Source organism: Neopsephotus bourkii, unplaced genomic scaffold (genome assembly GCF_033783945.1).
Source record: "Neopsephotus bourkii isolate Nb327-2 ecotype Australia unplaced genomic scaffold, CSIRO-AGI_Nbou_v1 NB_1189, whole genome shotgun sequence".
Taxonomy (NCBI): Eukaryota; Metazoa; Chordata; class Aves; order Psittaciformes; family Psittacidae; genus Neopsephotus; species Neopsephotus bourkii.
The window spans coordinates 4,392,035-4,404,034 of NW_026901674.1; the positions used below are offsets into that span (position 1 = coordinate 4,392,035).

The 12,000-nt window shown below is 35.3% G+C and overlaps 1 protein-coding gene across 2 annotated transcripts in view; it reads left to right on the forward strand.

Moving 5' to 3' along the window:
• The window catches only part of RAB11FIP2 (RAB11 family interacting protein 2), a 33,605-nt gene extending 22,315 nt beyond the window's left edge, over positions 1 to 11,290 (forward strand). For both annotated transcript variants that reach the window (XM_061364220.1, XM_061364221.1), the window contains exons 4-5: positions 2,921 to 2,966; positions 6,629 to 11,290. In XM_061364220.1, coding sequence (XP_061220204.1) covers positions 2,921 to 2,966; positions 6,629 to 6,856 — 274 coding nt within the window. In that variant the 3' untranslated portion in view covers positions 6,857 to 11,290. The remainder of the gene's footprint in view (positions 1 to 2,920; positions 2,967 to 6,628) is intronic.
• Positions 11,291 to 12,000: the final 710 nt, after the last annotated feature.

Below are 12,000 nucleotides of genomic sequence, written 5' to 3' on the forward strand. Positions count from 1 at the left end.
TTACTTGTAAATTGAGCAAATTTAGTTTGGACATAATTGAGAAACAGTAATTACAGAATCTTACAATGTCAGGTTTTTACAGTCGCTATTCACAGTAAGCTCAAAACAAAAGAACCCAAAGCAAAAAGAAACTTTTTCCCAAGCTATGAACATAGAATTTCATGCTTCCATAGCGAAAGTTGCTTGCCAATTTATCAAACCCTGGGGAAGAAGCAGAGATGGGACTGTAACTATCACTATGAACTGTGATTTGATTAGAACACAGTAAAAAATGACATTATTTTTTATAATCCCTGAGATCAGTGATTTCAGAATGCTCTTAGGATGTCAAAAAAATGGCTGCTCGAAGGAGGCTTATGATGGTTGTACAGCGTGTGGGATGTAGCCCTAGAGGTGTGTTTTCTGTAAGCTATTACCAGTAATCAAACGAGATGGTAACTTTAGGCATGTGTTATTGGGAGGAAATTTAAACTGAAGAACAAATGCTGTCATGAATTTCAATACACCAAACATGTGACTCCCCCAACTGTATGTATTGATAATTGTACAGTATTTTCTTTAGAGGTATTACATGGTTCTCGACAGTGAATTATAGGTACAGCAGTGAGAGCCTGCATCTGCTCAGGCTCGCCTTGGGCTGGAAGCGCTGGCAGGAAACCCTGCGGGGCTCAGTGAGGCCACCAAGCTCCCACTTTGCTTAGCAGACAGTCTGATGTGAAAAATGTTATATGCAATCTCAGCACCTGTTTTGTCCTTGAGATACAGTATATTTCCACATATCACTTCAGAATATGAGTAAGACCGTTCATGGGGTTTAGGTTTTTATTGGGGGAATATTTTGTTTAATAGTTTTTCATTTTTTGTAAGTGTATTTGAATAGCTTCATGTAAAATAAGCAGATGTGCTCTATTGTAATTGCAGTTACAATGTCTGCAGTATTATGGAAATGATTGCAGGTTTTTTTTTTAGCTAAAAGAAAAAAAAAGTCTGTATTGCTAGTGATTTATATTTCTAATTTTCAAACTTAACTTTATGTAGTCAGAACTTCTGCTTTTCTTTTAAGCTGCTGCTATGAAAAAGAGTCCTCAAACTTGGTTCACAGAAACTATAAAGTCATTCAGGGCAATGAAAGATCTTGCTTTTTTAACCTTTCAGACAGTCACTCAGTTGAGCAGTCAGGCTGTATTATTCTATATCTTGTCTAACATGAGGAAACAGTCCCAAAAGAAAGATATCCCAAATTAACGGCACACTTCGTTAAATAGAGACATTCTTGGTTTTCACCAAGCTAATTCGATCCAGTTCAGTTAACCCATTTTTTTTTGTACTCGGATCACGAAAGGCAGCCATGAATGAAGCAAGTTCATCATGTGTTTGACACATCAGTGTGAAACTAAAAGGCGGGCTGGGGGGGGGAGGGTTCCTGCCTTTAGCTTTTTAGACAATACCCGATGAAAGAGGCCCCTCATTCAAAACTGGTCTCCAGCAAACTGCTGCAGATCACTGTTACAAACAGGTATAATGGGAATTAGCCAGAACTTAATTCAGACACCTCTTGATTTTTAGTTGTGACTGTTTGTGTAACCCAGACTTTATTTAATATCTTCAGTCCAGCTGGCAGATGGTTCATGGGACTCCTCTATGAGCAAAAGGCTACCTGCTTTGGAAATGAAATAGATAGAAATAGATAAATGGAAATGAACTAGATAAAAAAAAATAAAGTAAAAAAATTAATTACAATGTAAACAACATTTTTTTAAAAACAGAAAAAATTGGGGTATTCATTTTACCTAATTTACATTTATAAATTGTATCACTTCCACTTTTACACCCTATGTATATGACTTACATATATATGGCTTATAAATTCAGATAACAGTGATGAGCAGTCATAAAATGCTTGTTCTTTACTTGAAGCTACCTTTAAAATAAATTTTAAAAGGATAGACATATATTTGTATTTCTTTGCATTATTCTCAGTCAACAGACGTCACCCTTGACGGGCAGTACATGCAATCTAAGCTGAATAGTAGATTCTGTGAGGTGACAGAATGACGTTTGCAATGATGCTACTGAGGACATAGTATTTGTGAGCCAGACCCAAATTTTCAGAGGGTTACTTTTCTTCCCAATCTTGCTATATCAAGCACATGAGAATATAGAGGCACTGATTTTTGAAGGTATTTGCTAATAGTTATACCAACCTGAGAGACAAGTGGACCGTTTTATAGGCCTGACACTGAGACAGTGCTGCCTTGATCAATATCAACTGCACTTTTGTAGCTGAGGAAGAAAAGAATCTGAACACAACAACAACATGAAATAGCTTTGCTATTTGGATATGTGAGAAAATCACCATGTTTATAAAATAATACATTATTTACTTAATTTTAAGTATGAAACAAATGTTGCTGCAGAAAACGGCTTTTCAGCTCTGATTTAAACTGGTGATCTCATTGGAATTTCTAAAGGACCTTTCACCTCTAGCAGCTGCTATGACAGCTGTGAATACATGTTAGTGTGCAGGATTTTGTTGGTTTTTTAAGTCTCATCCCAGGGACCTGTTTCCAGAACATTCATTTACAGTATCACGTTCTGCTTAGAAGCTCAAGGTAAGTCTAGAGAGAAGAGAAGAAATAGAGAAGCACAATCCGTAATATCCTTTCCTGTCTTTCTTAATTATTCGAATTTTATTGCAAAAAGAATATGAAAAAAAACCAAAATTGTCAACAAAGAATATATTAAAATTTCCATGATTTCTGAGTATTTTCCTGTTTTTCCTAAGTTCAACAAATCAAGAAAACAGATCGTATTAAATATTTTATAGCTATATGCTGAATTGAGCAGTGTCTTCTAGTCAATGCTTTGGCCTGATAAGCATGCAATGCTAATATTTGCAGTTTTGTTTTTTTTCCCACAGTTTTAATGTGAATCCTTCTGGCATTGAGGACCTCAGGAAAACAGTGGTGAGTTTCTGAAACGTTATGGAAAGCCATCAGTAAATGCCAACTAATTGGTGCTTGACAGTTCTTGTTTAGCCTCTTACAAGGACATGTTAGGGTTCTTGGTTTTCTTTTGACATATCCAGAAAATCTAATTAGAAAATAATAAGCTTAATACAAATTTGGAAATAAAGAAGAGTTTTACAGTCAATATGCATTGTACTTCTGGTGTGATGATGTAGAGAAGGGGAATATCAGATCTTTGCACAGAAAGTAAGAAGAAGACCGTTGCTTTGGGGTATTTCAGGTGACTCTGGAGAAATAATGGTCAGGAACTCTGCATTTGGCAGTGGTGTATTAATTATCATAACAGGATATTCCTATCACTGTAGTCAGAGACTTGAGGACAGTCTTTAGAAGGCAAATCAAAATGGATGCAATGAACTGATACATGATGGGATTAATAATACAAATGATTGATTAACAGCCTCTCAGAAAACACTACAAATAGAAATACAAGACGTTATTATTCAGAATACTCTTTTGACTCTAAAAGTACCCAGAAAATAATCTGTACTAAGACCGGAAAAATCCACAGATTTCCCGTGTAGTGTCTTTGTTCGAAGGAAAATGTGGTTTTACTAGGATTCGTTCCATGAATAGATGAAATCTTTAAAACTAGGTTTGTTTTCAATCTTTCAAATATATAGAAAACAAGTTTCACAAGCAAATATGGCTTTGTACTGTTTGCTTTTGCTGGTTTATGTGAATGATTTGTAATATCATTTGATGTTATTGTAAATGCCTGAGTTTTTATAATGTAAGTAAGTGGTGGGAGATGTCAGAGTATATGAAGGCTGCCTTTGATCAGATAGTAAACTGAATTCTACCAGGCAGTTACTTAATCTCTGACAAAAAGCAACATCAAAAAATTGATTTAACTTAGCAGCTATTGTCTGTAAAGTAACCATAATTACACTTTCTATGTGCTTGCAAATGTGTTCTTGCACATCATGTGATTTATTGCTGGTAAAAGCATCGGTTTAATTCTTTTAAGAAATAAGATGTGAATTGTTTTATTTAAAGGATTTAAAGGTGATAAAAGAAATCCTTGATGATTTTTCCTTTGGAATACCAACTATCCTGAATGTCAGTTGTAGGATTATGAGGTGGTGCTCATTTAATACAAAATACAAATTAGGTGGAGAAGAAACAATATCTCAACCGTAGTTTTGAATGAAACCATTTGATTATTATTTTTTTTAATATTCAAGATTCCTTTCTAAGGTGTTTGAAGTCATTTATTATTAGGTTCTGCAATAATAGCCCTCACCAAGTTGTTATATTTCTTCCTTGTGCATCACATTTAGTAATTATGTTTGTATGTCTTCTACTCTGGTGCCAACACCTGTCTCTGAAAGCAGTGTTTAAATGGGAGCAGTAACCAGTTGAAAGGGCAGCGTGAGCTCTTTAAGGCCTAATTAAGAACTGAAAGGAAGATGAAATGAGTAGGACAAAAGATGTGAAAGTAGCTTAGATGATATTCCCAGAGCAGAATTCCTCATTAGAACAATAAAGAGATGATCAGAGATTGCCAGGCCTTCGTTTTATCCAACTCCATTTCCTCTGGCTGTCAGTGTGTACCCCTGTAGTATTTTGTAGCTAAGACAATCGTTCTTTGCATAGATTTGTTATTTAAAAACTTCTTTTTTCCTTAATAATGCATTGTAAGATTAATGTTTTGTATTAAAATCATAGTATCTGGCTTTGTAAAGATGTTCCTTGCACATTTAAGTATCACTTACTTGCTTGAACAGACCATCTAAATTCTTCTTAATTTGAACAATATTTATTTCTAGATACTAACATTCTTTAACTCGAATTTTCTTGAGTAATTAATGTGATAGGTTATTTCCCCTAAGGATCTATTTGGGGCGTGGGTATGGCAAAACGTCTTTAAAGCATATGGAGTGCACACAATTTTACAGTAAACTTTATATAGTAATTAAAGTCATCACTGTATCTTAATTTATGTTTCTTTGCCAAGTAAGCAAATGAGGCAAACCCTATAGTTTAGACATGGAAGTGTTAACGATGTCTTTTCCAATGTGTACAAATCTAATACCATAAAGAGACAATTCTGCTTCCTTCTTGTAGAAGAAAATGTATTAAAAATATAATGACCACAAAGTGAATTTATTTTCTCTTCAGTACTTGTTGGAAATCAATTACTGACCAATTTATAAATTTCATTATTAGCCATATTAATAAAGTGGGAGTTATTAATCGCAATCTTGTAACTTAGTAAGTTTACGATACTGAATACACATACGTAAACGTGACATTGCGTATCTCAAACGTAGTGAGAAACCCTTAAAAGCACAGATATTGAAGAGCTACTATTAGAATATGAGTGATGGAGAGAGGCTGGTTGATCTGTCGTACTTCAGCCTATTTGCAGTTCGCCATCACTTTTAATTAGGTTTATTTGAAAACTTTGGCCACCTGTGTTTTTTAATGATTCGACATATGCCAATGTGCAAATATGGAGCTACTGTATGGAAAAGAAGAGGAATGAAGCATGAAAAAGGAATGAATATGACTTTATTATGTGATGTGCTTCCTAGCTGTGAAAGCTTTATCATGTTTAATGACAAGTTTCTACTGTAAACAAAAGCTATCTTATGTTCTTCTTCTGCCCTGTTAGAGGAGCAGGATTTTAGAGGTGAGATTAGTTTTACTTCATTACAGATTCCATATCTTTTAAATGTCTCCATTTCTGAATCAGATAAAACTTACTGCTTAGCGTGTCTAACACTGCTACTTTGACTCTCCCCACTTTTTTCTCAGTTACACGTTTCCAATTTTTTCATAATATGGTTATTTCAGGTCAGAGCTAATTCTCTTAACACAGAATAAGACAGTCAAGTTTATCTAGCCCTTTGTTAAGGCCACAGATTTGTCCATCTCTGCTAATACCTGCACTTTCAAGTCATCAGAACTCATTACAGAAACAGTCCTGTTTTCCTTACTGCTCGATTCTGGTTCCCTCCTGATTTAAAGCAAGCAAGCAGGCAAGCAAGGTCTTTTAGTAGTACACATTTCTGTCTTAAGTGCTCTGGTGCAAATAAGATGCAGCCTTTTAGTTTTCACCTGAAGTTTAAAATTGGAAGTTTTATTACATGAATCAGAGGCCAAGTCGTTGAGAACCACTGATGACTGAAAATAGAGTATGAAAGACAGATGAGGGCTGATGTCCTTTAGCACTAAGTTTTGCTATAATGCGCTCAAAAAGCGAGAACTTAGGGAAGTTACAGCAGGATGTGAATTCTCCAGGCTCTTTCTCTGGTCCTTCTATAATTAACTACATAGTGGTTTCCCAAAATGGACCTGCTTACTGTTTATGTGGTTACTGCTTTAACGGTCATTAACTGTGTATACACCGCATAAAACAGTGGGGTTTTGAGATGATGGTGTGGGAAACCTTACTGCAAACTGGGAAAGCTATCTCCAGTTGTCTGCTCCAGTGGGGTTACTGGAGGGAAAGCTATAGAGCAAATGGAGGTATGTTGCCAAGAAGTTGCTTCTGTCAAGAGGTGCACATGAGAAACATATGAAAAGCATGAATTTGTTCAGAACACTGAACTATTTAATAAAACCTGGTGTTTTTTCACACTTATCTCTAGGATGGAAATCCTTTTGACGCCACTGCAGGATACCGTAACCTTACTTACGAAGAGGTTTTGCAGGAGCTGGTGAAACATAAAGAGCAACTTAAGAAGAAGGACACCCATATTCGTGAACTTGAGGATTACATTGATAATCTTCTTGTACGAGTAATGGAAGAAACACCTAGTATTCTCAGAGTGCCATATGAACCTTCCCGAAAAGCTGGCAAATTTTCCAAAAGCTAAGATAGTGAGACCTGATGGAACTTTCTGCTGAATACATTGCGTGAAGGAAATCACACTTCACCGTTTTGTCTTCTCTTCATTCGTTTTCTCCTAAGAAATTCCAGGAATCAGGGGAGGACGGGACTATGGCGTGGGTTTCTTTGGTTTCTTTTTTACTCTAAACACTAGCAGGGCCTGCCAAAAGTAATATTCTGTTACATGACCTAACTAACTTTTTTTTTTATTATTATTATTTTTGATGAAAACACCTTTAGGTACAGAATGCTCACGGTGGAGTTAATAATACAACTTAAATATGTCCATGCAGTTTATATAGTGGCTTAGTGTTCACCATGTGGCAGTTTCAACTGGGAAGCCTGTCTGTTATGAATGTTTTCTTGAGTGATTCTTGGTATTATGCAAATATATCAATTCTGATATTACAGCATGCCATCAAGACTGCTGTTTTCAAGCCAGTGTAGTACGCTTTACTAAACCTAAGTGCAGTTTGTTGCAATGGAATGTAGTTTGTTCTACACGTATTAGAGGAAAACAGTGATGCACAATCTTTGCAGATTAAATGCTGTATTCTATACAATGTGCTTTTTGTATAACAATGTGAAATATACCATGCCATTCCAGTAATGGCACATGCTGGAATCAGTTATTTTACACTTAAATGCTGGATGTTGTGTGTAATGATTGAACGTTGGTAGTGAGCTCATGACATAAAGTTGTTTTGAGGATCTTTTTATATGAAGTTATTGCATGCCTTTTTATATGTTAAAGTACTTTGAACAGTGTTAATAGAGTTGGAGGGAGAACTGGAGAAAAAGTATGAAATAAAGTTATGAATACTTTGTTCAGTTAAAGACTGCTACAGTGAAAATGTAGAAGAAATGAACAGACTGACTTAAATAGACATAATTCAAAAACCATGGAACTGACTCAATTTAAGGTTGAGTTTAACATGATATATATCTGTCTTGGGTTTTTTAATCTTATGACAATGAAGTATATGCCCTTAGAAATAGGCTATGTTGCTTAAACATGTATAGAGTACCTGAAAAGGCTTTTCATTTAAAAACACCCCTCTATCCCTTGTAAGTACTTCTAAAAGTCAGTTTTCATTGAGGCAAATGAAAGAAGAATGTAGTAAATGTCTTCCTGATCATTTAATAATTGTTTGTAGAATAACATATGAAAAAGGTATCTGTTATTCAATAAATTGGCAAAATATAATGCTGAATGTATAATGGGAGAATACCACAGGAGAAAATTCCTCACAATATTAACATAAATAGGTCTTAATTTTAATTTTTCTTCCTAAGAGCCTCAGTTGTCGCTGTGAAAGAGTAAGATGATATTAAAAATGTACAGAGAATGCATTAGATATAAGAAAACTGATTGTCTTCTCCTCCTCCTCCTCTTTTTCTACACTTGATCTGGTTTTGTTTTGTGTTTTTTTCCTAGCACCATGTAATGGCTGTTACTGAGGAGGAAAAGCTTGAAATGAAATCCCAGTTTTTTTCTTGTAAAAGACCTAAATACTTTGTCATTTTTAAAACTGCACAAATTAGGAATGTCTTCAATATATGATCTGGAAAAGTTAAAAGTTCCACCTGGATGCTTTTGATGATGGTGGTATTGTATGACAGTACAAATTTATTCTTCTTAGAAAAGAAAGAATTCTTTATAGAATTGTTCTCAGATTTCATTTACTTATTTTTAGCTTTTTTTCTTCTTCTTTCTTTCTTCTTTATATTTTCTTCTTTATTTTACCAGCTACCTCCCATCCCTGTAGTCCTGTGTCCCTAAAATTTATGCAGTCTGAGTGTTCCCAGCTCACCATTGGGATCCCTTAGCATAGATTATTGTGCCTGAATAGAGCCTGAGTTATTCAAGGCCTACCTAATTGTAGTGCTCTGTATTTAGATGTTTGTAGGACAGAAATGGGCCCACTTCATTGGGTAGCCTCTCTTTTGACAGCCTAAGGATTTATCAAGTTCGGTACCTCATAAGCCACCTGAATGTTCTTTTGACCCACTTAAGATCTAAATGACTGTAAATTTGTTGTAATATATTTGAAGTGCCAAAGGTTATGTACTAAGTTATGGTATGTTTACAGTTGGAAGTTAGGTTTTGCGCTCTATTTGATTTCAATTTCCTAATTACACCAAGATGTATTTCAGTTACTCAGTATTTCCATAAAAATTCTTAAACATTTTCAAATGTTTGGCCAAAGCAAGTGGTTTTCTCGTATTGTTAGTGGGGAAGTGTTGCACAATTGTTTTGAATTCCACAGTCATTTTCAAACTCACTGGTATGAGACCATCTGTAGTATCTACAATGATTAAATCACACACCCCAATGGGGTTTAACAAGTAAACTAACCAGAGAATACGCTCCAATGACTTTTTCACTTGCAAGCCAACTCTATAATTATTAAAATGAAACTCTACTATATTTAGCACCTCAGAAATGACTCCTTTTAGAATGTAAATGTAGAATATCAAACTGCATAATTGACTGAGAGCAGATCATTTGACATATTTGCATACCAACAACGATAAGCAGATTAAAGGTAGCGAAAAGATCAATTTTTGTGCATTAGTGAAGAAATTTAGTGAAGCTTTGAATGTGCTATCTAGTCTTTATCTGATCTGTATGTGAATAAAAGCACCTTTTGTTTCTAGCAGTTTGTCAAGAAAGGGGGAATGGCAAACACAGTTTAGGCAAAGGTAGAGTTCCTACAAGAGGCAGAATGGGACATTTGCAGCTATGAAAGATTACAGAGTTCTAGCTGAAGATACAGGCTGCTTTTGGAGCAATTCTGGAAAGATTCTACACACTTCATTTTCTGCTTAGAAAGAAAATTTTATCATTTTTCTCTATTTTGAGGTTATTTTTGGAAACCAGCTTCACCCCACATGTATTTTTTTGAACCACACAGCTTTCAGATGAAAACATTTCACACAGAGTAATTGATATGTTGAAAATAAAGTTCTGCTTCTCCCATAGGATAAAATTTTAAGCTTTCTTGCAGATCATTTTAAAACCATAGTAACTTGCCACTTACAGTCAGTCTTTCTTGCCCTTGAAAATATAAGGATGAAAATTTTGGACATGTCCATATTATTTGGATTTTTTATCTCGAAAATTAGGGTAAGACTTCATCCATGCACACACTAGATTTGAAATTATCCTTTTAAATGTCTCTGCTCATAGCCATGTGTTTTACTTACTTTAAGGAACAAACATGAAGGCCATACTGTAATGTTGTAAGTAACAAATTGAAACTTTCTGCCATTCAAGAAGGATGTTTAATATTTACATGTGTTACCTCTTGCTGCTGTATATTATGTTTAGCTTGGTTTTCCACCTACTAATGAATGTAGCATTCTCCCTAGATTATACATAACTACATTTATTGCTGTTGGCTCTGTATCAAGATCTATTTGTAATTTTCCAGCTGTGAAAATGTTGCCTTGCATTTAGAAAGGTTTCATGATTCGGGGACCTAATGAAAATCATGTTCATTAGGTGCTAGGCTGCATTTCTTTCTGTACAGGATGCCCTTTCATAGATGCATCTTAAATGGAACTGCTGTCTTAATATGTTTATTGCTGCACTGGATGTTGATTTACACTTCCAGCTTTAAAGAAAAATTATTGTCCTATGTCAAGTAAGCTCATGCTTTTTTGCTCTTTATGCATCCATTACTGTTGTAGATATGATAGAGGCGTTAACTGTGGGCTTTTAAAACGCTGATATTTAAAGCATGTTGACTAACTTCCTCTCTTTGAAGTCCATGGTGAAGGATTATAGTGCTGCTGTGTTGATGATGGTAGATTTAAGGGTCTGTCAGCACTTTCGGTATGATACCCTATTTTCAGGGATTTATAACTTCTAAATGTAGATAGAGTCACTGGAAGTATTTAATATGCAATAGGTAGCACTTTAATCTGTTAATGAAGGATTTTGAGATTTGTTTCTGTTGAAGAAGTCACAGTCTCCTACAGCATGGTGGGCATTTGCTTTATCTTTCATAGTTTGTGCATTGAAGAAGCCACTGTATATTACAAATGATAGACCCATTCCTATTCATCTTAGAAGCTTCCAGATGTCTTGTATTACAGTGTACCATAAAAAGCTGAAGATCCAGGTTATATAGGAAGCCTGTAAAAGATACGAACATTACTTACAACTTAAGGGTTGATTTCGTCTTGTGCAATCAATGGTAGTTTGTCTACATTTAATAATGGTACAGAATCACAGCTGTATGCACATGTGAGAAGTATAAACTTAGAATGCATGAAAAACTTTATTTTTGTTTCATTAGTGCAACTTCAACTCCTTTAATTTGATTAAAATGTTATCTTAATATTTTATTTTCTGTCCATTAAATATTGCATGTCTAACACTAATAAAGCACCACAATGCACTACCGACGTATTTCTTGAACTGTGATGTTAATCTGTGTAATGCAAAGCATGTAACTCCCAAGCTCAGCTTAAGGATGTGTTTGTAGGAGCTGTGCTGTTAAGACTCCGAGACCAGAGAGGTGTATTTCCTTAAGGACAGTTCTAAAGCAATATCGTAATATGTTTGCAAGGTAGCCATTAAGGGAAATCTCTTCAGTAGTGTCAAAACTTGTAATTAGTGGGAAAAAAAAGCATGTTTTCTTAAGTATGTTTGGTTTTATATGGCAGCTGCAGTCCCTATAAATGCACACCATTCCTCTGATTATGTGGTTGTATAAATAGTACTGGGAGATCTTTGGCACTGCAGACCAGAACTGCATTTAGCATGAGGACAAACTGTGTGCAAATTTGGATAGGGCAAACATGACACATATTTCTCTTCAGGCTTGACAGAATAAACCCCAGCTAGAATGGCAGAAAACTGGAGCATTGTCCCCCACTTCCCTGTCCCATAGCTAGTTTTTCAGTGTCCCTGCAACTTTTTCCCTTTTCTCAAGGAAAAAAAAAGGTTTTTTTATCCTCTTTTCCTCTTCCTTGAGGCAGCAATCCAGCAAAGTCTGTCCCTTGACAATGACAGGTTTTCTGGATCCTATGGAGATACGAAGACTGGTCCTGGATCAGAAGAATGTTGTTAGTTCACCCAGTAACTTGGAGGCTTGCTTTTCACTGGGATGAGATTCC